Source organism: Haliotis rufescens, unplaced genomic scaffold, assembly GCF_023055435.1.
Source record: "Haliotis rufescens isolate VD_foot unplaced genomic scaffold, xgHalRufe1.0.p SCAF_13, whole genome shotgun sequence".
In the NCBI taxonomy this organism is placed as follows: domain Eukaryota; kingdom Metazoa; phylum Mollusca; class Gastropoda; order Lepetellida; family Haliotidae; genus Haliotis; species Haliotis rufescens.
The window spans coordinates 4794667-4822337 of NW_025963813.1; the positions used below are offsets into that span (position 1 = coordinate 4794667).

At 40.3% G+C, this 27671-nt stretch overlaps 2 protein-coding genes and 2 long non-coding RNA genes across 4 annotated transcripts; 1 reads left to right on the plus strand and 3 right to left on the minus strand.

Annotated features, from left to right (window-relative positions):
- The first annotated feature begins 497 nt into the window (after positions 1-497).
- Positions 498-2639, plus strand: LOC125378771. The gene is made up of 3 exons (XR_007220488.1): positions 498-561; positions 1247-1349; positions 2555-2639. It is a non-coding gene; the product is annotated as an uncharacterized LOC125378771 (long non-coding RNA).
- Positions 2640-4972: 2333 nt separating this feature from the next.
- LOC124152347 lies at positions 4973-7096 on the minus strand. The gene is made up of 2 exons (XM_046525263.2): positions 6792-7096; positions 4973-6677 (listed from the first exon to the last, which is right to left on the minus strand). The coding sequence occupies exon 2, from the start codon at positions 6484-6486 to the stop codon at positions 5047-5049; it is 1440 nt and encodes a 479-aa protein (XP_046381219.2). The 5' UTR covers positions 6487-6677; positions 6792-7096; the 3' UTR covers positions 4973-5046.
- Positions 7097-10639: 3543 nt separating this feature from the next.
- Positions 10640-17906, minus strand: LOC124152346 (E3 ubiquitin-protein ligase TRIM56-like). Its single transcript, XM_046525262.2, has 3 exons — positions 17738-17906; positions 15616-15913; positions 10640-15501 (listed from the first exon to the last, which is right to left on the minus strand). Exons 2-3 carry the CDS (start codon positions 15911-15913, stop codon positions 13901-13903), a joined length of 1899 nt encoding a protein of 632 aa, XP_046381218.2. The 5' UTR covers positions 17738-17906; the 3' UTR covers positions 10640-13900.
- A 3566-nt stretch (positions 17907-21472) lies between these two features.
- LOC125378772 lies at positions 21473-21743 on the minus strand. Its single transcript, XR_007220489.1, has 2 exons — positions 21626-21743; positions 21473-21588 (listed from the first exon to the last, which is right to left on the minus strand). It is a non-coding gene; the product is annotated as an uncharacterized LOC125378772 (long non-coding RNA).
- Between the last annotated feature and the right edge of the window lie 5928 nt (positions 21744-27671).

A 27671-nucleotide genomic window follows, 5' to 3' on the forward strand; every position in this document is an offset into this window, starting at 1 on the left:
ATACTGAAATACTTTCCAAAGCGGCGTTAAACTCAAATTAACTCCCACATTTGGTGAGCGAGCGTGTGACGTCAGTTGTTCAAATTTAACCGTATGCCCACGAACCGATGCCTTGACCCGGCATGCTTTCATCACCAGTCAAACCTTGCTCTTGATAAGGAAACACGTAATGTTACATGATATTCATAAACACATAGCACTGAACAGCGGCCATAATTATAGCAGATGATATCATTTCATAAATAGCCTTTTGAAAACATGTATGACACAATTCATAAACAACTCATACGCCCAATTTGCAACTGTGCAGGACGATGTGGTTTCGGTGTGTCTGTGGCGGTGTGGTATACCACCAACCTTCAACCAGGGGAAGTAACTCCGGGGGTCCGACTGTAAGCATTGAGAACAGTTGTGTGGTCACGTTCGTTGGATTCACATCCGGTAACGTGCATCATATATATACAAAGAGATTGTTTCTGCACATCACGACACTGACAACGTAACATAACACTTACAACGTTACAATGCAGATAACAGTCATGTGCACGCCCTTCTTGTTTGGTAAGTGATGCAAAATATACCCTTTACCCTTTTCTTCTTGGTAACATCAATTGCTCTTTTGTTTCTTGTACCTTAAACCATTTTTCATCATCATCATCATCATCATCATCATCATCATCATCATCATCATATAACAACTATTACTATCCGTCTTTGTGGTCTTGTGGTCATCCGGAGAGCGGAAGGTCGGTTAAATGATGACACCTGTCGCTCGGCATTATGGGGCAAAAACAAGGACTGGTCGGCTCGGAGTCAGTATTCTGTAAAAGTCCGGACTAGTACAAGCAGCCACGCACACAAATATGCACGTCGATATACAAGTGCAATAATCATGAACTCGACGTTAAACCCCATTTGCCCTCACCTCAACCTCATAACTGATCGCGACGATCAGGGAGAAATGATTATGATGATTATGATGATTAAATGAGTATGAGTCAATATTCCAACAATATCACAAACGGATTTCGCACCTTGTACCGTATGGACAGACTTGATTATCCAGGGTAATAAATACTTGATAATTGAGGATTCCAAGTGGGTAATCGAACCCGGGGATTCAGCGTTAGGCGAACCCTTTAACCACTAGACTACCCGACAGGCCTGGTGATACGGATGACGACGATACTAGTAGTTAAATAATGATGATAAAAAGCATATGCAGATATTCATGATTCTGTTTCAGTTGCCTTTGCGCTGTTTATCGGTTTTTGCCGTCTTCCATTTTGCCGCCACATGCATATGCACCATATGCATCACATGCACACGCACCACCACTTCAGAAATAGGTATGTCTCCTGCTTAACTGATCATATGCTGAGATACATAGTGAAGCATATGTTTGACAACCCGGACGTACAGACGTATACTCCGATTATGGATGTTGTCTGTCAAAGTAGATGCGCCTTAGATATTATTCATGTCTTGGGGATTCCGGGTTAGAATAGGTCCCAGGAAACCTATGCTTGCCGTACAAGTCTAGGTGGCTTGGTTTAATTCGTGTCATCGGACCCCGACGGCGTTGCTCATAATATCACCGACTGGTTTGTCTAGTCCAGACGATATTATTTAAATGCCGCCATCAAACAGCTGGAATAATGCTGTGTATTGCGTTAACAAAAATGTAAAAAACCCAACAATTTTATGGAGAAAAATGGGTGGCACGATACGCGCACCTCACGACAGATACCTTCCACAATACATCACTTAACCTGACAAGTTTCGCAATACTTAAAGGGGACTATGGTCAATTTTATTGTTTGATTGGCATTTGTGGGACTATGGACTTTGAAGGGTGCTGAGACCTTGTCGTTTGTGACTTCTGTGAGACATTGCTTCTGTAGGGCATTTATTAACTGTTAGATAGATTTATCATCCAAAACTGGCTCCCACAGGAGATATCGCTTGGATTAGATCAAGCGATATCTACATTGTAGATATCGCTGCAATGAAATTACATCACAATGCTTTGCAGACCATTGTGACGTCACTGGTTACTATGACATCACAATCAAATGACATCACTAATGGCTCTGCTACTGAAGCTACTGGGGGTGGGGTGGCTTCTGTTACTCAATTGTGTTTTGTAACAGGGCGCTAGTTGGGACGGGGAGGGATGGATTCGGGTACTCAATGATGTCTCTTGTAACAGGGAGCGAGTGGGACCGGGGGCTCTCAATGATACACGAGTATGCATGTATGCATCACCAGATCATATTTCGCGATGCATCGATAATTCCGCGAATCGTAACATCCTCGACATATAATATATTGAATGCATCAGTAAATCTTAATTTCCAGTATATTGCATTTCTTTTTTTCACCATCCTAATTTACATCCAACATTTTTCAGATTGTATAGAATTAAACTTGGGAATGATAAACACCATGTGGTCTTTTAATGAATTTAACTGCAAGACATTTCATAACACGGAAACAATTACAGCTATTGTTGAATTCACTTTTTTTCAAAAGACGTTTTTTATCTTTTCAGGTTCATTGGATAAACGGACCTCCAGAACACAGCCGTGTGTTGCGTTATATTTTTTATATCATCTGTCTGAAACAATATTTTCAAATAAATAATTTCTATCCTATATTTTGATGTGTAGTTTTTAATGAATTAAACTGGTATCGTGTGCAGAAAAGGAATGTATTTTGGTCACGTGTTAGTTTAGGTCCCTTTCGATCGATGACTACCTTCTCCACAATGCTGCACCAATCCGTTTCACACAATGGCTTTGCCGTTTAACATGCACACCATCAGGGTATAGTGAGTGAGTAAGTGAAGTTCGAATAGAGATCTGGTCTTGGGTTCGAATCCCAGATTCGACCAGGTAATGATCAAGCACAGTTCGTCATGACAGAACTCGATTAGATCGACACATCGTAGTAATAGAACCGTTGATTGTGATTGTAGTGGCACTGATTGTAGTGTGAAGGAGTCACTGTGTCACAACTGCCCCGTGTTCTTTTTTAATATTTCCCGTGCTTAATATATTTGGATATACTGCACTTCATATCGATGTGTATCATGGTATGTCCAGACCCGTGGAGACCCGTGGTAGAATAGGTTTTCAGCAACCCATGCTTGCTGTAAAAGGCGACTATGCATGTCGTAAGAAGCGACTAACGGGATCGGGTGGTCAGGCTCACCGACTCGGTTGATCGTATCACAATTGCGTGGATCGATGCTCGTGATATCAATCACTGGAATGTCTGGTCCAGACTTGATTATTTACAGACCGCCGTCATATAGATGGAATATTGTTATAGATGTTAAATAACAAACAAACAAACAAACAAACATGCACATGCTCCCTTGAACCGCTTGTAGCGTCAGATCCGCCCCAATGAAGATCCAAAGACTGCTGGCACCATATACCATGCTATTATATTCCACCAAGGTAGAGTGGCCTTGTGGTAAAAGTGTTCGTTCGCCATTACAAAGGTCCTGGTTCTATTACCCACATGGGTAAAATTTAATTTTTCCATTCCATGTGTCTTTAAAATTGCTTGGATACTGCTGCGTAAGGAGGCGTAAAACCATACTGGAAATTAAAAAAAACCCGTCAACGCCAGAGCATAACCAGTCTCAATTATTCGCCGAAACTTATCAACTGGGCGTGGAAGTCAAAATAACAGTAAACATTATATGAATGGATCACTGAAAATCAGTGATGACATCAGGTGTTTGCGAAAAGGGTCCTACCCTACCTGTCAACAATTATTATTTTTTACCTTTGGAAATATATGTTTTATTCTCTCGTATCACATTGTCAGTGCCTTAGTTGCTGAATCTGTGGACAGGAATTTTCATTGTTATGTAAACACGTATGACAGCGACGCCCACAGTGAATAAAATGCTTCATTATACACACATCTAGTTGTATTGTGGAAAGAGTCATGTCATTAATATAGAATACTAAACGAGCTCCCGTTTAATACCAATTTTATTAAACGAGTCAATAGTTCTGGTATCTTACGAGCGAAACTATTCACTATTCACGGGGGCGAGATTAGTATTTTATTTATTACTTGTCATTTATAACATTTTGAGAATTATACTGTGTAGTGTAAATAGGCTGACACCAACACGATCCACGGCATAATCAAATTGAGTTTAACAGAATAATACTTCAAACACGTCAAAAGTTGAAACGTATGAATTTAATACCATACCACGGTCCACCTTTAGAAATCAGGCGTCCGTTCCACAAAATTATCGTAGCGCTAAGGTTATCGCAACTCACATACTTTAACTTAGACAAACGACTGTCGTTGCGCTACATACGATCGCCTTGTGGAACGGGGCCTTGCACCTCAAAGTTTACAATCACGTCACAATACCCGATGACATGATTTGTGTAATTTTGTTGCAAGATCCATCGGCGAAATAATGCCAAGTGACGTCAGCCTAGCAACAAGGTTTGCTGGGGTCATCGAGTGTGCATAAGCTCCTCTCAGTGATCTATCATCTCCACACGCAATGTCGTTGAATAAGCCAAGGGATGTTGAGAGCTTTCAATATTTATTCGTGAAACGTGTTCCGGGAGTACAAAAGCACGCGTTTTGGTATTACACAATGTGTAATACTTCTGTATGTTTATTAAACGGGTAATCTCTTCACGGGCAAGTAATAAATGATACTATTGACATTGGTCTCGGTATTGTCAATATTTATATCAAGACAATGCTTCACGAGATTAGCAATTACGGGGTACAAAAGTACTGATTATGGATGAATGGTCTTAAAATGCCGATTTGCAGACACTGAAACAAGAAAGGATAATACAGATCAGTTTCTGTTTTCATATTTGTCTTTTATTTCTGATTATCTTTAGACAACATAATACAGACAAAAACACAAGATGTGTTTTCATATCATTATTATTCACTTTTACCACATACATCCGCTGTGATCAGATGGGTCCATCCATATCAACTGGACAGAAACAGCCACTTATTACTGTTTCTCATACAATCTCAAAACAAGTTGATTTCTATTATCTCACGAATAGTACACACAAACAGTGACTCATGTCTGTCTTCATACAAACCCATCGGACAACGAATACCATCTTGCGTGGTGAGAACATCTCCGACAAACTTCCCGGACTCTGTCAGTTGTATGACTCTGTTTGAGTCGAGGTAAGCAAGCAGGATATGCCCGGTGCTGGTAGTGGTGATATCACAAGGCGGAGCGAGTGCCGTGTCTCCGGTTGGGGCGTATCTCCATACAACATCACCCTCTGACGTCATGCATGTCACAGACCCCTTCCCCGAGTCAGATACAAGTATGCAGCCCTTGTTGACACACATATAGAAGGGGGAGTCAAACAGTGTCTCATTGTTGTGTGTAGTGACAGACTTCAGCACGTGGCCTGCCATGTCCAGCACATCAACACTCCCGTCACCACCTGCTGCTAGAGAGGAAGGACTCAGAACAGCGATACTGTAGTATCCCTTGCTGGTTGTGATGGTCGAGAGTAGACGAAGGTCAGGATATACTTCTAGTGTGAGAATCTGACAAGGGTATGGCATAGAAATCATCACTTTGTTCTCATGCAACTGTGCTAAGCACCATGAGTTGTATTGCAGAGGAAATGCACTGTGATATTGATGATTGTGCGTTGTGTAGAATGACTTGACACATTTGTTCTTGTGGTCAGTGACTACAACTGTCTGTATGCCATTGATAACCAGGACCATGACGTCATGTAGCATAGGTAGACTCACATCACTCTCCATTGTGCCATGTATTATGTCAACAACTACTGGAGACGGCAAAAATCGACCCTCATCTTGGTATGAATCTTCAATCTTCTCCAGCTGTAGGTCATCGAGGATGTGCTGGACGTTGACAATATCTGGTGTGAACCTGATGTCATCTATTCTTCGTGTGTCTGACGAGTCTGTGTCCCTGACACCCCCCGCCTCCCAGGCCTGATGCGCGTCATAGAGATCCATCTCAGTGTCCGACATCAAGACCTGGTCAATGAACTCACAATGCTGCATGTACATCTGCATCTCAATCTCTTCACGCTTCACATCATCTTGCAACTGTTTGGATTCAGTTTCTGTATTTCCTGTGATTTCATTCATCAGCTGTTTACCTTTTTGTTTGATATTTTCAATTGCTCTTTCAGCAGCATTTTGGACATGGAATTCCACTGATGACTTATGCTCCTTAATTCCCTTTATCTTTTCTTTTGTATTCTGAACATTTGTTTGTTTTCCATCTATTTTCTTCGCCATCATATTTCTCCTTCTTGTCAAGTGGTATTTCATTGTTGCCTTCATAGAATCTATGGTAAAGACAGACTCACATTTCCTGTGGTAAACAACACAGCATGTCGGACACACAGCCTTGCGGCAATCTTTACAGACAAGACTGATGGCTTCCGTTGTATGCTCTGTGCACATAACCCTGCGTTTTGTTTTAACCCTGATCCCTGTGCAAAGATCAACGACATCATGGTCACGTGAGGTCGGACTTGCGTGATGAATCTTGGAACATCTTTTGCAAAGGGTAACTTCACACTCATGACACCACGAGGCTCCAGGAGTTGTCTACCCTACGGCCACACACAATGTGCACTGCTGGTCAGCGGTATCTGAAATATTGGAGTTCAGCTTGAATGTTTCAAGAATCTTATAAATCGTTTTATATATAATGACAAGAACAAGTATTACAGAGAACACTCCAATGATCTTCATATAAAACATACCTGTTTTGACAGCTTCACTTTGTGTGTCAATCGGCCCCTGTATAATGATGCTGGGTTTCATCTGCCCCGCCCACTCCTCCACTGGTTGGTTGGGGTGGGGCACCTTGGTATCTTGTCGACAGAAAGCACAGGGGATGGTCTTGGACTGTACATCATCTGGTCTGGTTTGGATGTACTCAGTGACACATTTCCTGCAGAATGTGTGATCACACCTCAGTGTACAGGGGTCTGTGTACAGTTCCTGGCAGATCACGCAGGTGAGGAATTCTCGTACTTTCTCGGCCTGTGACGTCGCCATCTGCAATGAATGAGACACTTTTGGTTACATTTACTCTTTCTTCTTACGATTAAACACACTGTATCTAAACACCCACATCACACTTTGGGACAAAATAACATATGGTATTCTGGGTTGGGGTTGAGGATGGGGGTGGGGGGTATATGTAAACCAGATACATTTTAAATTTAAACTATGGGCCTAACATTTTCTTTTTAAAAAGTCTTGCAACAATGTATTTTTGTCGAAGACAATTTCGTCCTTTTTTAACAAGCATTATTATATTTTTCAAGCATTTTACACACTTAAGAAATCACAAACATGAGAGATATCTTTTTAATGTTCAGTCCAGCGACATACATTCACCTGGTACGGTAGATACATGATATTGTGTAACTATTTTTTATGAACACTAAAACAATATTTTCACAAAAAGTCATTCGGAGTTACCACCCCTTGATAACTATGCACTTTTGCATTTGAACAGTTTAAATGTTGTTTCTCTGCGAAACGGTGTAAGTTGACCATATACCAGCTTAAAGAAAGTATCTGGGCAAATTCCTTATCTAGACTTATATTCAAGGTACATCGTTTAATCCTGGGGCTTGTATCTAAAGAGAAAGTACATAACTTCCGGGTGTGTGTAGTCATTTATTATCATCCCGAGTGCTGTAAACTATGCTTAAATCAAATCCAGTATCTCTCTTCTTACCTGGCACACAGGAACAAGCGTCACGACTGATGACGGTTGAATTGACACATGCAGTATGTGCGACAACACCGTCGTTAACACGAAACAGAGGATACACTCGGGTTTACTCGGCTTTTTCCGCTTTTATGTGTCGGGATAATTACCAATGGTAAATAATTTAAGTTTCAGTGAGATAGTTCAAGTCTTTGAAAGACATTTGGAAGTGATACACATAAGGAAGAGAATTTATGGATGTCAGCTTCTTTATTATGAACACTGTAACATGGACTGCATGCCCAGAACACTGTAACATGGACTGCATGCCCAGAACACTGTCACAAGGACTTCATGTTTTTTTCAGGTGAACAATTACCTTGATTTTGGATGTGTTTGTGATTGGTTCCACAAATTGGGTAGGATACGGTCACCTTTACGCAAACACCTGGCATCATCACTACTTGATAGTGATTCACAGACACATGCTCATGAATAGTAAAATCGACTCTGTTAGGGCAGTCACTTTTATTTACATGAATCAAGTCGATTTGTCTTCTGGTGGACATTTTACCCCCGAGACATGTCACAAACATATCACAAAAGTTTTGAACAAATAAAATAGAAACTTTTTTCGGCTGAGCCACTATGCTGCATATGTGACTGCTGCAACATATTGTTCAGATTGCAGTCCCCGGGAAGGCAACTTCAAAAACGAAAACATCACAAACATTTACTAACATCATTAAACAATATTTGGTAAAATTGGACATTTTTCATTCAAACCCGTTTCCCTGCAGTATTTCGTCATGTGGCACAAAATGCCAAACCTGTCCTATGTTAATAACTGAACAGCTAAAACATACTTCACATTTTTGAAGACCTGCATGAAAGTTATGATATTGGAGAAAATATACCATACATCTAATAGCCTTAAAACCTTATAGAACGTCCAAAGAAAATCATTGGATTCGACTGTTGAATATAGCAATGCCATATGCATGTAATGACAAAATAAATGACGTTGACATTTTTCTGACCAGCGAACTGCCAACCTCAATGTAATGAGTCTGTTTCTGGCATCCCAAAGACGTTGACGTAGCTATGTTCACAAGGGAGGACGAAGGCCAAACGATACCGTTCATTTGGAATGGGCCTGAAGTTAGCGGCGGGTTTGTTTTTCGTTATTCAAAAGTACTGAATATCTAAACAGCTTTTGGATGATGATGTAAGACGAACCTGCGGTCATTTATTAAATGAGTTTCAGTGTAATAAAAACATTACTGCAGTTGTTTAATATACAGCCTTTGAATAACGAACCCGGTGCTGGCTTGTTTTTTGTTATTCGAATAACGAATAACGAACCCGCTGCTAATTTCAAGCCCCTTCATTTGGAAGAATAGTTGCCCCTACTTCAGAAACCATTAGGACTGCACAAAGGAGGAACAAGACTATACTCTGTGTCATTGAAAGAAATTAAACGACTCCAGCAACTTTTGATGATAGGTGGGTCTACAAACAGTAAGAGCCCACATTATCGACCAGAGAGTATAGTTCTTATTATTGCTCTAAAACGTTTGGCCAAACCAGAAAAAAAATCCACTAAATCAGACCAAGACCGTGTGTACTTGAATTAAATAGTTGACAACAAGGGAATTGATGACTATAATTTTAGTAACATTTTCAGACAAAATCAGTTTACGAAAATGTCCAACAATATCTCAAATTTCAGGAACCACCAACAATTTCATTTTTCTATTCAAACCATTTCATCCAGATTGTTCAATTATAGGAACGTGTTGCAGAACGTGAACTTGGCAGCTCATGATGTAAATTCCACTGCTTGTGGCTGCCAAGACTCACATCATACAACTACTAACTTGAAGGTCATAGTATCAATAACAACCTTCGTCAGTTATTCAAAAATGTATCAAAATGTGGCGAGCTGCCTCCTACAAATTGGCATCACGACTTCAAAATCATTATGGATGCTGTCTAAGCATGTGTCAGAATGGGCCAAAAAGGGAAGAGGAACCTGCTGAATGTCTTTCAGAGAGTGCTAAATCATTGCGTGATGCCAGTAAAAGCCACAAGACGGTAAGCATATGATATGCAAAAGGGATGACTTCAGTGTTCAAATAGTCAATTTTCCTTTGATGTCGAGCAATATTTCAGCAGATTCAGCCTTTGGTGTCTACATTTCACAAGTTTTGAAGTCCATGCGAGCCTGCACTTTCTACGTTTTATGGTAGACATTTCAAGTTTGACGCATCAGTGACAAAATGATGTTCGATGCAATGCCCTATTTTGATTTGTACCCGTGTTTATAGGTGATTGACTTGCCTTTGCAAGTGTTTGTGATGGGTGGCACCGGTGAGGCAAAATACGCCCACTTTTTCACGAAAACTTGGAGTCATCAACATTTGATAGTGATTCATAAACACATGCTTGTGATGTGGTCAGAATCGTTCGTTGGAGCTTTTTTATGATTTTTGAAATGTTTCCGTCTCATTTTATTTCATTGCTTGTGAGAAGAACCAACGTGACGTCATGACATCTATGACTGTGATGCCATGAACTAACGAGCCAAGGTAATACTGCCGACGACACTCTTCTGCAGATTTTGGATCTGGAAAACTGTTCTGAGGAAATGTGCTTGAAAATACACTACATTCATCTAACATAACGGTGTTGATCTCTCACCGGCGGTGGTGGAAGGGCATTGAAGGAAGGGTATAATGATCTTTGAGAAGGTGCCTGATGAGGTGTGGGATATATATCTCACACACATGAGTATTTATTTAAGGGCGAGGATCCTGCAATGTGTATCCATTGTGATGAGAGAATCAGTCAGACATGTCGTTCTTCAATGAATGATTGAATTCGTTTAAAACGCAAATGTCTTTATTTGAAATACATATCGTAATTAAAAAATGATTATGTTACACATTTGTAGTTTACAGAGTTATTGACAAAGCCCTCGATTGGGCTTGATGGTCGTTGTCGCATAAAATAATTGTCCCCTTAGAGGTTTTGAAAGACAACTTCATTCAAAGTCTTTCTTTATATTTACCGTAATCGCGGGCCATTTGTTGTTTTCATCTCAGGCTAACCTTGTCAACAATCGCGTGGGTGATGGTGCAAGTTGAAGTCCATATTGTTGCCTTATCGTCCCATTTGTGACACGCACACACACACACACACACACACACACACACACACACACACACACACACACACACACACCATATAAACAGGGTTGACCGTGACAAATGACGCGTGCAACTAATTTGAAGGAACCGCCTGGTATGTCGGCCTGACCTTGGTTGCTGGTGAGCTATACTTATTTATTACTTGCCGTGAAGAGATCAGCCGTTTAATAAACATACTGCTGTATTACACAATTTGTTATACCAAAACGCGTGCTTATGTTCTCTCGGAACACGTTTATAGAACAAATATTGGAAGCTCATTAAAACTAAAAGTATTGAGGACATGCAGTGAATGTGAAAGTGTTCTGGTCGTGCAGTGCGTTAGACAGTGTTGATGATATACAGTCCAAGTGAAAGTATTCACACATGTGATGGTGTTCTGGTCGTGCAGTGCGTTAGACAGTGTTGATGACATACAGTCCAAGTGAAAGTATTCACACATGTGATGGTGTTCTGGTCGTGCAGCGCGTTAGACAGTGTTGATGATATACAGTCCAAGTGAAAATATTCACACATGTGATGGCGTTGTGGTCGTGCAGTGCGTTAGACAGTGTTGGTGATATACAGTCCAAGTGGAAGTATTCACACATGTGATGGTGTCTGGTCGTGCAGTGCGTTAGACAGTGTTGATGATATACAGTCCAAGTGAAGATATTCACACATGTGATGGCGTTGTGGTCGTGCAGTGCGTTAGACAGTGTTGGTGATATACAGTCCAAGTGGAAGTATTCACACATGTGATGGTGTTCTGGTCGTGCAGTGCGTTAGACAGTGTTGATGATATACAGTCCAAGTGAAAGTATTCACATGTGATGGCGTTGTGGTCGTGCAGTGCGTTAGACAGTGATGATGATATACAGTCCAGGTGAAAGTATTCACACACGTGATGGTGTTCTGGTCGTGCAGTGCGTTAGACAGTGTTGATGATATACAGTCCAAGTGGAAGTATTCACACATGTGATGGTGTCTGGTCGTGCAGTGCGTTAGACAGTGATGATGATATACAGTCCAAGTGGAAGTATTCACACATGTGATGGTGTCTGGTCGTGCAGTGCGTTAGACAGTGATGATGATATACAGTCCAAGTGGAAGTATTCACACATGTGATGGTGTTCTGGTCGTGCAGTGCGTTAGACAGTGTTGATGATATACAGTCCAAGTGAAAGTATTCACACATGTGATGGCGTTGTGGTCGTGCAGTGCGTTAGACAGTGATGATGATTTACAGTCCAGGTGAAAGTATTCACACACGTGATGGTGTTCTGGTCGTGCAGTGCGTTAGACAGTGTTGATGATATACAGTCCAAGTGGAAGTATTCACACATGTGATGGTGTCTGGTCGTGCAGTGCGTTAGACAATGATGATGATATACAGTCCAAGTGGAAGTATTCACACATGTGATGGTGTCTGGTCGTGCAGTGCGTTAGACAGTGTTGATGATATACAGTCCAAGTGGAAGTATTCACACATGTGATGGTGTTCTGGTCGTGCAGTGCGTTAGACAGTGATGATGAAATACAGTCCAAGTGGATGTATTCACACATGTGATGGTGTTCTGGTCGTGCAGTGCGTTAGACAGTGTTGGTGATATACAGTCCAAGTGGAAGTATTCACACATGTGATGGTGTCTGGTCGTGCAGTGCGTTAGACAGTGTTGATGATATACAGTCCAAGTGAAGATATTCACACATGTGATGGCGTTGTGGTCGTGCAGTGCGTTAGACAGTGTTGGTGATATACAGTCCAAGTGGAAGTATTCACACATGTGATGGTGTTCTGGTCGTGCAGTGCGTTAGACAGTGTTGATGATATACAGTCCAAGTGGAAGTATTCACATGTGATGGCGTTGTGGTCGTGCAGTGCGTTAGACAGTGATGATGATATACAGTCCAGGTGAAAGTATTCACACATGTGATGGTGTTCTGGTCGTGCAGTGCGTTAGACAGTGTTGATGATATACAGTCCAAGTGGAAGTATTCACACATGTGATGGTGTCTGGTCGTGCAGTGCGTTAGACAGTGATGATGATATACAGTCCAAGTGGAAGTATTCACACATGTGATGGTGTCTGGTCGTGCAGTGCGTTAGACAGTGATGATGATATACAGTCCAAGTGGAAGTATTCACACATGTGATGGTGTTCTGGTCGTGCAGTGCGTTAGACAGTGTTGATGATATACAGTCCAAGTGAAAGTATTCACACATGTGATGGTGTCTGGTCGTGCAGTGCGTTAGACAGTGTTGATGATATACAGTCCAAGTGAAAGTATTCACATGTGATGGCGTTGTGGTCGTGCAGTGCGTTAGACAGTGATGATGATATACAGTCCAGGTGAAAGTATTCACACATGTGATGGTGTTCTGGTCGTGCAGTGCGTTAGACAGTGTTGATGATATACAGTCCAAGTGGAAGTATTCACACATGTGATGGTGTTCTGGTCGTGCAGTGCGTTAGACAGTGTTGATGATATACAGTCCAAGTGGAAGTATTCACACATGTGATGGTGTCTGGTCGTGCAGTGCGTTAGACAGTGATGATGATATACAGTCCAAGTGGAAGTATTCACACATGTGATGGTGTTCTGGTTGTGCAGTGCGTTAGACAGTGTTGGTGATATACAGTCCAAGTGGAAGTATTCACACATGTGATGGTGTTCTGGTCGTGCAGTCGAATTCAAGTGTTCATGACGTTATGCTCAGGTAAGGTACTCATGACAAGCTTTCGGCTTTACAATTCAAACAGATCCACTGGTCGGGGAACAAATAAAAAGCACATTTGAGCAGATACCAGTACCTGGATAAGTGTGGTTTATAAATGTATAATATAATAATAATCAGTGTTCACGACTTGAGTCAAGGTTAAGGGTGTTTTCTTCTGATCCATTGAACACAAATGTCCATTTATTACCCTTTGACGCTTTTCAAATTGGTATTTCATATGAAGCTGAATTCTGTTATCTCGCCGGGGTTACACACATACAGTGACTCATGTCTATCTATATACAAGCCCGACGGAGCCGGAATACCATCTTGTGAGGTGAGAACATTTCGGACAAATTTTCCGGACTCTGTCAGTTGTAAGACTCTGTTGGAGTCATGATCAGCAAGCAGTATATCCCCGGTCCTGGTAGTTGTGATACCACGAGGCCGAGTGAGTGCCTTGTCTCCGGTAGGGACATATCTCCATACAATATCAACCTCTGGCGTCATACACGTCACGGACTTCTCCCCCCAGTCAGACACAAGTATGTTGCCCTTGTTGTTGACACACATGAAGAAGGGGAAGACGAACCGCCCCTTGTTGTGTGTGGCGATTCTCCTCAGCACGTGGCCTGCCATGTCCAGCAGATCAACACACCCGTCACCACCTGCTGCGAGAGAGGAAGGACTCAGAACAGTGATACTGTAGTACCCCTTGCTGGTTGTGATGGTCGAGAGTAGACGTAGGTCAGGGTTCACTTCCAGTGTTACTATCTGACAAGAGAGTGGAACAGCAACCATCACCTTGTTCTCCTGCAGCTGTGTTTCGCCACACGGGGTTCCACTCAGGGGATATTTACAGTGACAGGACTTGTTATGTCTTGTGTAGAATGATGTCACGCAATTGTTCCCCCAGTCAGCGACCACAACTGTCTGTATGCCATCGACAACCAGGACTGTGACGTCTCCCATACAAGCCCCCTCACTCCCTCCATCTATCTTGTTTACCATCACAGGAGTAGGCAAACGTCCGCTCCCATCCTCGTATGTGACGTCAATCTTCCCCAGGTCATTTACGTTGACAATATCTGGTGTGAACCTGATGTCATCTATTCTTTGTGTGTCTGACGAGTCTGTGTCCCTGACACCCCCCGCCTCCCAGGCCTGATACGCGTCATACAGATCCATCTCACAGTCCGACACCAAGACCTGGTCAATGAACTCACAATGCTGCATGTACATCTGCATCTCAATCTCTTCACGCTTCACATCAGCTTGAAACTGTTTAGATTCAGTTTCTGTTATTCCTCGGATTTCATTCATCAGCTGTTTTTCTTTCCTTTTTATTTTCTCAATAGCTCTTTCAACAGCATTTTGGAGATGAGATTCCGCTAATTCCATTTTTTCCTTAATTCTGATTATTTTTTCTTTTGTTTTCTTGACAATTATTTCTTTTCCATCTATTTTCTTTGCCATCACATTTCTCCTCCTTGTCAAGTGGTATTTCATTGTTGCCTTCATAGAATCTATGGTAAAGACAGACTCACATTTCCTGTGGTAAACAACACAGCATGTCGGACACACAGCCTTGCGGCAATCTTTACAGACAAGACTGATGGCTTCCGTTGTATGCTCTGTGCACAAAACCCTGCGTTTTGTTTTAACCCTGATCCCTGTGGAAAGATCAACGACATCATGGTCACGTGAGGTCGGACTTGCGTGATGAATCTTGGAACATCTTTTGCAAAGGGTAACTTCACACTCATGACACCACGAGGCTCCAGGAGTTGTCTCCCCTACAGCCACACACAATGTGCACTGCTGGTCAGCGGTATCTGAAATATTGGAGTTCAGTTTGATTGTTTCAAGAATCTTATAAATCGTTTTATATATAATGACAAGAACACGTATTACAGAGAACACTCCAATGATTTTCATATAAAACATACCTATTTCGACAGCTTCACTTTGTGTGTCAATCAGTCCCTGTATAATGATGCTGGGTTTGATCTGCCCCGCCCACTCCTCCACTGGTTGGTTGGGGTGGGGCACCTTGGTATCTTGTCGACAGAAAGCACAGGGGATGGTCTTGGACTGTACAGCATCTGGTCTGGTTTGGATGTACTCAGTGACACATTTCCTGCAGAATGTGTGATCACACCTCAGTGTACAGGGGTCTGTGTACAGTTCCTGGCAGATCACGCAGGTGAGGAATTCTCGTACTTTCTCGGCCTGTGACGTCGCCATCTGCAATGAATGAGACACTTTCGGTTACCTTTTCTATACGATTATACACATTGTAATAAACACCCATTTCATTTAGATCACAGAATTTTTAAATCACACTTAACCTGATACCTAACAAAGGCAAAAGTGAGCGTGGCTCACTAATACCCCCGACCCGCCTAGTGTGTCAACCAGTCCATCACGCTCAACCTGCCCTGTGCGAGATGCCTGACGGAAGTCACTCTGTTTCATTAAAAAATGGATAGAGTAAGGGTTTGAAAAATTCATAAAAAAATGAAAAACTAATAAAAACTTCTTTTTTTCTTTTGACTGCACCCCTCCATATGACACAGATTATGTGTACTAAGTTTGAGATGAATCCACTGAATAGTTAAATAGAAATCGCGCGGACAAAGTTTTCGGACAGACGGACGGACGGACGGACGGAACCTTGGTACAACTACATACCCCCGACCTTTTTAGGTCGGGGGTATAATAAATGAGACATATCACAAACATGAGACATATTTTATTAATGTTCAGTGAAGCAAAATATATTCACCTTATACAGTGGATATAAGATATTGTGTTAAAATTTTCTATTGTAACATGTTCAACTTCCCAATGAGTTTTTAATGTTAAATACTATAATGGTGTCAGCTTGCACCACAGTTCACAACCCACCACAGACTGACCTCTTGATCCTAGGATGCACCTGTCTCAGCTGCAACATGGGGAAAGGACTATTTTAGAAATGAAACAGAAATTCGAATTGACAAACAAAGATAAAAATGGCTGGGGGAAGAGTATTCGCCCCCCCATGAAGACCTGGGTCCACTTGCACAAAGCGATCTTAGCGTTACAAGTATTGTAAATCCTTAAGATCGCGATCTTAGGCTTAGGCTGCAATCGCCATCCACTTGCAAAAAGCGATTGTAGGCTAAGATCATTGTAAGCTACAATCGAAACTTACAATTGAAAGTTGATTGTAGCCGCCTAAGATCGATTGTAACTTAGATAGTTCTGTGCAAGTGGGCCCTGGGGTCGTGTCCCCAGCACCCTGTGGAGACCTGGGATCGTGTCCCCAGAACCCTGTGGAGACCTGGGATCGTGTCCCCAGCACCCTGTGGAGACCTCGGGTCGTGTCCCCAGCACCCCATTGCTGGTCGAAAGAGTCATCCGAATGGGGCTACCCGTGAAGATCTGAGTTAAAATTGATCTTCAGCAACCTATGAGGCGACTAACGATCAGTCAGGCTCGGTGACTTGGTTGATGCTTGTCATCGTATCCCAATTGCGTAGATCTATGCTCATGTCAGTCACTGGATTGTCTGGCCCTGACTCGATTATTTACAGACCGTCGTCCAAAAGCTGGAATATTGCGGAGTGCGGCGTTAAACAACTAACAAACAAAAAAACAAGTTTTCGGCGACACAACGTAGAGTCATCACTTGTTTGTAAACATAACGGTCAGTCGGTTGCGAGTTCAACTCCATGCATGGTTGTTGCGACCTATCACAGCGGGGAGAGGAGACTGGTGGTGGCTGGGACAGTGTACGATAGTATTGGATATCGCTGTAAGGAGCTTTCTGGTCCCGCCCCCTTGTTGAGTACAATTAATCAATTTGTATGTTGTTTCACAGTGAAATAGTGCATACATATTAGCTTTAACAAAGCATAGGGGTGTATATACAAGTTCCACCGCTTCAGTGTGAAAATGTTTCAACAATTATCGAACGAGTAATTATATTACTTCCGGTGTATGACGTAATATATTATCAGCCTGAGACGCCCTCGACTGTTCAAAACGCCAGACTGATATCTGTTCAACATTATCTCTTCCTACCTGACATCCACAATGCCTGCTGACAGTTGATATTAAAATATATAGTCTGTGGGAACAGGCGTCACGACTGGTGACTGTAGAACTGACGCATACACATATAGGTGTTTGAGGCAACACTGTTGTTTTTGTGAGACGGGAATACACGCGGCTCCACTCGGCTAATTCCGTTACTTACAGTCACTTCCCAGTTGCAACAGAATGAGAGAGAGCTCCGCGAAAGGGTTATCGCGCTGAAGATGGTCTAAGGGAGGTAACCGACTTGTAACAAGCTGAAGTGTAGGGAGCGACGAAGATTTAAGGTTTCGGGTTCTATTCCGAATTTTGAATTTGTTTTTATCGCAAGACTTTCAGTCTATATCTCGAGATTATGGTAAATTGTTATCAATAAGACAGCTGACGGTGAATAATACACGTAATAGAAATAATAACGCAAAAGCTGTGGTTCCAACAAGTTTTTATGCATAAATATTATGCCGACACAGCATAAAGAATATATTTTTATGTAAAATCGTTTGGCTTTTAGATTGCGCTGTGAAATGTAGATTAGAGGGATTTATTTAAAATCTTTGAGAATTTATCAAAATGTTATGGGACCCACATCAAATTAATTCAGGCAATCCAGTGACTTATCTCGGGGGTAACCAGAGACAGTATTATTTATATTCTCTGGTATCGAATAGTCATTCTTTCAGTTTGACAGGTACGTATACCGTGCGATAACATGCTCCATACGTGTCCACATCTCGTATGTGAGAAGGCCTGTGTCAAACATGCAAGTGATATTAAGCATTTAGAACAAGACAACGATAAATAACTCTTCATCAAATGATATTAGTGGTAGATATATGTTGTAATGCTATATATCCTACTCAAAGAGAGTCACGGAAAATCCAAATTTTGTCATATGACTGTGGTTTTGACAGTCTGTCATCACAGATCGGCTGTTATTTAACTTTTTTAGAAATGTATACAGTCGGTGTCAAATGTTACTGAGGTATAGAGAACCAGTTTCTCTTATCCAGACTGGGCATCCGGATGAATTGGGAGGCAATTTAATGTATAGATATCAAACGTTGTAGCCTTATTATTATGTTTGTTGGTTTGTTGTTTAACGCCGCACTTTGCAATATTCCAGCTATATTCCAAGTCAGCGAGCCTTTTACGACCACCATAGTGGCCTATCGGCACGCATGGGTTGCTGAAGACCTATTCTACCCCGGATCTTCACGGGTATATCCTCCAAGTGGCCGTGATCAGTCATTGACCAATAAAATTCATCAATCACTGTACATCAACCCTATCTCTTGTATAAACTTGTCTTATCATAACTACCTATCAATCAATGTACATCAACCTTATCTGTTATATAAACATCTATCTATTGTTATGTATATATATCATGCTCATACCTAGTTTGTACTTCTTTTGCTTGATAACGGTGTTAGAATCTACAACGAAACGTCGCCCAATTGTAATAAAGAAGTTGCTCATCCATAACAATTGTGTCTTAGTTACCATTCCAACTTCTAAATGCCACACAAAGAAGTTAATAAAATTCAATTATTTTGCATGTGAAAAGCAAGGATATATTTTTTTCTAACCAAGATGCAGATGATGATTGATGACGATGATGTTGGTGATGATGATAGAGGAAGGCGACGTCTCGGAAGATTTCTGACATTGTCAGACATTTGTTTGTTGCTTAACGCCGCATTTAACATTATTCCAGCTATATGACGGAAACAAACCAGTGAATCCAGTGGTTGAGGATCTACGCAATTGGGATACGATGACATTGGTCAACCAAGTCAGCGAGCCTGCCCATTCCGATAGTCGCCCAATACGACAAGCAATAGTTTTGGAAGACCAATTGGACCCGGGTCTTCAGCAGTGATCTGCAAATACACAAGGTTATGTCTCTGTCCATGGAAGCCGTCATGCCCTGAGTTGATCATTCCTGATGCCACAGCTTAGCAGTGAAACCCACACGGTATGGTTAAAGGGTTGATGCAATGAAACAACAGAACGAAAACTAATGTGTAACTAACAAGGCGGACAGCATCACCGTCAAAGTGGGTGGACTTAGGTTCGCGAGGAAGATGTCTTGTCCAGATTCCCTGATAGTAATCTGGAAGGGAACGTCGTCTCTGTCGGCAAGAAGATGGGGTTGAAGTCCGAGGCAATCAGGTAACATATGGCCTCAATATGATTTATGGTAACATCATATAACGAAAATCTTATATGGCTAAATACATTCCCTTTTACTTATTTGAACAGGGAATTAAACACCGGCGTCCTCTTAGTATATGTGTATCTTTAATCAGTTCTGAGCTCTAGCATTGAGCGCTTACAATTCTACCATTTCCCATGGACACAAGCAAAGCATTCCCTGATGCTGATCCTGAAACTGTATCTCTGTCAGTGTTAAAGAATGGGACTAAGATCGCTTTGTGGAACACGTCCCTGATCGTTAGGCCTAGAGCAACGATTAGTTCTATTATCAGCTTTTGTTCATGAAAGTAACGTTATGTTGTAAAAGATAACAAAATACTGTCTAAAGTACAGAGCAATGATTAATATTTAATCACTTGAAATAATTGTTTTAAACAAGGTCTCACCAGTGTTCATTTCGACTCTTGTACAAAAGATGTTTAATCAGGGTTACAACATCCAAGGCCTCAGTTTATGGTAAACATGTGGATGACATTTTGAAGCATCACTGACCAAAATGACGCCCGTTGTAATTTTCCTATTTTGACTTGTATCATATGTTCCCGTGTTTATTCAGGTGACCATTTGACTTGCCTTTGCATGTGTTTGTGATTGTTCTAGCGCTTAACTTTACGTGAATACCTGATATAATCCATGTTTGAAAGTGACTCAAAAACAGACGCTTATGATATGGTCTGAATGGTACAATAATTTTGGTCGTTTTTATTTTATCTACAAGTGAGTGACGTCGGTTTATATGTCCGCGTCGAAAGTTTATACCATGGTATGGAAGAAAACTGTGTTTAGAACATTTCATACTGATGTGGATCGCCAAAGACCCTCTTTGGTGAGAAACACGAGGGCGGGTGTGCTACTGACAGGCAAATGATCTAATTCGTGGGTTATGTATTGTGCGCTTTAAAACATATGAGGTATTTACAAAGCTCCTATTATATGCTGGCTGGGAAAGTGTTTTCCAAATAGACTCTCGTGCATTTGCTGTTTAGCTAATAAAGTCCCATCGCCAAGATTGTAATCAATAACAACGTCTGACAAGAACAAACACAGATTTATCCTACTTAGCAGCATCATTAAGCCAGTTTTTCTCGTGGTGATGCTTCTTCTACGTGCTGTAGCCTTGGACAAGCCAAACGTTGATATCAAAGGAATAGAAGCCATTCTTTTTTGTATGAATGGGTGGCTCCATTTACAAAGTGTAGGCGCTATACGTGATTAATAGTCATCACTGACAGGGGTGCTTCAAGGTGTTTGTTGGCAGGTTCACAAGGTGGGTTGAGCGACGGGTGTGTGATGTGTGGGGTGTATGTGTGTGATGTGTGTGTGTGTGTGATGTGTGTGTGTGTGTGTGCTTGTGGTGTGTGTGTGTGTGGTGTGTGTGTGTGTGTGATGTGTGTGTGTGTGCTTGTGGTGTGTGTGTGTGTGTGTGTGTGTGTGTGTGTGTGTGTGTGTGTGTGTGTGTGTGTGTGTGTGTGTGTGTGTGTGTGTGTTCTAAATGATCTAAATGTCCAATCTTTATTTCACATACTGAAGAGGCCACAGGCCTATAGTACAATTTGAAGAATATACAATTTTATACAATTTATGTACATATCTCACCAAATCACCTCACGTCATTCCACCTCGCATCTCAACGCAGTCACATAATTTCACACATACAGTACAATACCATACCCTGTAACTTCATAATTTCTATTTTACCATATTACAACTTGTTATATCATACAACATATTCTATAACATCATATCATATTGTATCATTATTATAAGATCATACCAATAGTATTATTTCATATACCATTATCATATCATAACATACTATACATACCATCGTACCATATATGACCCCTATATTATATCAGATTTCAACATGTCATATCACACAACACATTAGCAATTTCATAGCTTGTCCCATCATATCTTATCATATCATACCATATAATGCCATGTCATTCCATGCCAATTTATTTCATATAAATCAATCAATATTTATTCAACACTGGAAGACCGCAAGCCATAAAATATGTACACTAAAAAAACAACAGTATTTACACAATTTCTATAATACACATACCATATTGCATCATATCCCCTCATATATGATTTATCATATCACACCACAACACTTATCATATCATATCACATCATGTCATGTCACATCATATCATTTCATATACATATAACTATACTAAACCATTTGTAATATCACATCCCACAATATCATATGACAGCCTAGTAGTTTAATACCATTTTTAACTCTTTTGTTTGTAGTTTATTCATAAGGCAAATATCTATAAATATGTACTTAATGTATGTACACAATAGTTTCCTAATACCAAGCAGATAAGATTATTCTTTCATAAGGTCCTGTCGGTATTAAGAGGCATAATATATGTACATGGAAACATTTTGTAAGATACTTCTTTTTGTGTTTGACAGCAGTGTAACAAATTTAATAATATTAGGGTACCTGTAATAATAAGCTTGCAGATATTTTTCTCTAAGGTGTAAATACACTGGACATACTAGTAAGAAATAAAATTCATCTTCTACTGAGTTTAAACTACATAGATTACAGATTCTTTCTTCACAAGGAATGTTTAAATAGCGCCCTGTTTCTATTAAAAGGTCGTGAGAAGAACATCTAAAACGTGAAAGAGCCGTTCGAAATTTTTTCACATTAACTTTTGATAAATAATCTTCCATAATTATTTCTGATTTAAACATTTTGTAATAAAAGCACTTGTTTGTTAGAGTCAATGATGCTGTCCAAGATTGTAAATAAATATCCTTTAATCTCTGGGTTAATGAAAGTATAAACATTGATTTGGAATACACATTTTGGTTTTGCCAAATATCACAAAAGCCACAACTGAAAATTAATTCTCTAACACCTGTAACCCAGTTTCTTTTCCCATTGTTATCATAAACTATCATCATATTATAACACTGTTTTGGCAATCTATATGAGGGCATGTCAATAAGTCTCAGCCAGTATTTAATAACTTTTATATTTGAATATACATAGAGAGGGAGTCTTCCACATTGTCCATACACCACCAAGCTGCAGTGTTTATTTTAACACCTAAATACTTTTTGCAAACATATAAATGAATCTTTTCTATGGCATCAAAGTGTTGTAAACCCCAGACTTCTGCCCCATACAACAAAATGGGGAGTATCTTTATATCAAATATTTAAAAAAAAGATTGATGAGAAATGGTTTCTAAAACTTTCAAACTCTTATGGATACTTACAAAGACCTTTCTTGCTTGTAAAGCAGCTTGATACAAATGTTTATGCCATGACAAGTTTCTACTGAAGTAAACACCAAGATATTTATAAAATCCTGTAGTTTCTATTTTTTGTCCTTTAAAGGACCAATATTCTTTACTTGCTGAATGACCTCCATTCTTAAATACCAAAACTTTTGTTTTACTCATGTTAACTGTTAGCTTCCATTTATTGCAGTAACTTTCAAGTAAATTAATTTGAAACTGCAGTCCTTTGATTGTTGATGAAAAGAGAGCAATATCATCTGCAAATAAAAGTAAAGATATCTGTGTAATATCTGGATGGAGCTGAACACCATAATTACAGTTGGTATTTATTTGTACAGCCAGTTCATTTATGAAAAAAGTAAAGAGAAATGGGCTTAAGATACATCCTTGTCTTACTCCTAACTGACTAATAAATGTTCCTGAAATCTCATTATTGTTTCGCACACACACCTTAATATTCTCGTAAATGCTACCCAATAGTTTGTTCATCTTAAAGCTGAGGCCATGTGATCTTAAAAGGTTCCATAGTTTATGCCTCTGCACTGAGTCAAATGCCTTGGCAAAGTCAACGAAGAGCACATAAAGTTTCCCACCCTTGACACTGAGGTATTTGTTAACTAAAACTTGAAGGATAAAAATGTTGTCAATAGTTGAATAGCCCTCTCTAAATCCAGCTTGTTCTTCATTGATTTTGTTGAGGGTATCTGCCCAAAACACTAACCTTTTATTTATTATGTTTGTGAATAGTTTACCAAATATACTTAGCAGTGAAATACCTCTGTAATTGTTTATATTATTTAGATCACCTTGTTTATGTACAATTATGGCACAATTATCCCTATTGACCATGCATCTGGAAATGTTCCATTTTCTAATATAACATTAAATATAAGTTCAAGGTAAGGTACAATGATTAAGTGATCTAAATAATTACAGGTACTCAATTAGTCTTCTTAATACATAGTAATAACGAACAGTTTTCTTTGGTCGCGTGTCTGTAAGAAATGGTCTATCATATCTGTTCCTACAATGTGAGACATATGCGATCGCTTGCATTTGATTTTTAAACGCCGCCACGCCCCATCCTCACCACCAAATGGTGGCTCCCTCACTGCGTGTGTGGAGTCATGTGTTTATAGACAATACGGAGGTTCAGTTTGTCACGCTGCACGTTAGTGCATTATTATTATGGATACTGACGTGGGTAGGTAAGCATTAACTGACATCTTGTCCCTTCTGGGCGTGAGAGACAAAGGTCTAAAGAATGGTCTCCATGTAGTCCTCTGTCACTGATAATAGACCAGCGACACTATTACAATTTCACCGACGTTTCATTAAGCGCGATATAATGAGGGAATGTTGTACTGACATGAGGACGAAACACCATTATACAATGTACGTTACACTCAAAGACAATGTTCTCAGCGGATATTGGAGAGATTTTGTTAAAGGGACGATCAAAGACTGTGACATAATTGAAGATAAAGCCTTTGTTATCATTCCTTTTGTGGGTACAATGACATTGTTCAACTTCTAAGGGTAAACACGTACATGAAATTGATATTGTTCTAAATGGAATCTTTATGGCATTAATGGATTTATATTGATTTTCTCAGAGTCATAATTATGTCCTAAATTGCCTGCATTATGTCAACACCGCCTGTTTTGTTTGAGAACCTGTGGAAAATCTAGATTTGCTATCGCATTACAGTAGACTGGGAAAAAGTGAACATAATATGGTTAAGAGACTGTACGTCAGACTAGGGAAAATGTCATGGTCTTGATAAAGCCGCGCAATATCGTGTGTGATTACAAGCACGGGTTAATAAAAAATGAATAAGAATAAAAAATGACATGGAAATACTGCATATATGAATTTATTTAATGTGCAATTGCACAATGAACAGACTGTATATTACCATAATGGTACTAATATATTATTGGAAGATAGTATTATAGCTTAATAACATTTACCTCACATTATATATCAGATATACAACATTTTAGGATAACTAAAGAACACGTGCAACACTTTCAGCGAAGTTTATGACGTGGATGTGGACCTCCCCTTGTCTGTTGCTTCTTCCGGTTGTCGATCTCAGAGAGACAGAAAATACCCTCACAGCATTAGCGTTTCACTTTAGTTTTCATATATTGGTTTGGATAACTGTTATTCCAGCTTTTGTCTTTTCTCGATCTATTATGTTATATGTACCCTGGGACAATTCGCCACCATATCTGGTTGCGGAAGTGACGTCACAGCACCGTTTCTCTTATTTATTTTTAGTGTCGTGTCATTTGCACCGTATGAGAAGGAGGCTGTAGTGGCAGGGCATTTATCATAATGGAGTGAGTGAGTGAGTTTGGTTTTACGCCGCTTTTAGCAATATTCCAGCAATATCACGGCGGGGGACACCAGAAATGGGCTTCACACATTGTACCCATGTCGGGATTCGAACCCGGGTCTTCGGCGTGACGAGCGAACGCTTTAACCACTAGGCTACCCGACCGCCCCTTATCATAATGGATAATACCCTGGACAATCGAGGATGCCTTTCGCCATTCATGTACCTTTACAGTAGGTCGTTGGTGTTGCTTTTCTTTATTTACTGTATTTTGTTAAGGCATTGACAGACGTGCTAGGTTAGAAAACTCTATTAATTTTTTGTGTTGACCTTACTATTAAGTGATTCCCTCAACTATAAGGAATATTCCCCTTCAGAGATCAGACAAGTAGATTGCTGTTTACATGAACTTAAGGAATTATGAAGAAGGACACCGACACAGACTCAACAACAACATTAAGATTTTTTGAATTTTTTTGGATTTTTTCAAAAAAGAAGAAGATAAAATAGTGTCTTTTAGGCAAAATATGGAGGGGTATTGTACAATAATTTGTTTTATTTAAGAATAACAAATGTACACAATGCACATCAATAAACTGCCATGTTGATCTTATGTGATCAATATGACCCTTTGTGTTCCCGTTCGTGTCTTCTTTGGAAACTGACCACTGATTCAAATCAATATATTCAATATGCGGTAAGTTGTGTTTTCCGTGTAATGGCCTTGCCCTGTGAATCAAGGCTATTCCCCAGAGGCCATAATAACGACGTTAATAAGTGATGTTATCACTTTACAAATCATTACTAATGCTTTCGTGTGTGGCGCTCATGGAAATACTCTGATTGAGATCTGGGACTGATCCCTACATGGACGGAAGTATAACTAATGTGTTTGTCTCGGTAAGGGGAGCGTGTCATGTACTCCAGTCAGCACAACGATAATCAATCCCCACATTATAATGCCAAACGTTCCATATGCTTGAGGGTCCACTGCCGGGGTCTTGTGGATAGAACTTCTGCCTGGACAGCGGAAAGTCTCTCCAGTAGATGTTGAAAGATGGTACTCGTTGTTTTCTTACCGCCTGGCGCTCTGTGTTTGTGGGATAAAACAAGGACAGGTCGGGTAGGAGTGGGGTATCCGCATATCATGGTATCCAAGAGCACAACATAAGACTAGTACAAGCAGACACACTCACCACCACGCACGCACGATTATAAATGAGCACATTCCATCCCGATCTCTAAGATTATAATGATCACATTCCATCCCGATCTCTAAGATTATAAATGAGCACATGCCATCCCGATCTCTAAGATTATAAATGAGCACATTCCATCCCGATCTCTAAGATTATAAATGAGCACATGCCATCACGATCTCTAAGATTATAAATGAGCACATTCCATCCCGATCTCTAAGATTATAAATGAGCACATGCCATCCCGATCTCTAAGATTATAAATGAGCACATGTCATCCCGATCTCTAAGATTATAAATGAACACATGCCATCACGATCTCTAAGATTATAAATGAGCACATGCCATCACGATCTCTAAGATTATAAATGAGCACATGCCATCCCGATCTCTAAGATTATAAATGAGCACATGCCATCACGATCTCTAAGATTATAAATGAGCACATGCCATCCCGATCTCTAAGATTATAAATGAGCACATGCCATCCCGATCTCTAAGATTATAAATGAGCACATGTCATCCCGATCTCTAAGATTATAAATGAACACATGCCATCACGATCTCTAAGATTATAAATGAGCACATGCCATCCCGATCTCTAAGATTATAAATGAGCACATGTCATCCCGATCTCTAAGATTATAAATGAGCACATTCCATCCCGATCTCTAAGATTATAAATGAGCACATTCCATCCCGATCTCTAAGATTATAAATGAGCACATGCCATCCCGATCTCTAAGATTATAAATGAGCACATTCCATCCCGATCTCTCAGATCATCTCTGATGCATTTTAGAACGGTCTTCTTAAAGACTTACTTCCTCAGACAGGCATACCACTGAAGAACACCTCAGAGCTGTTGTTTCCTCGGTGC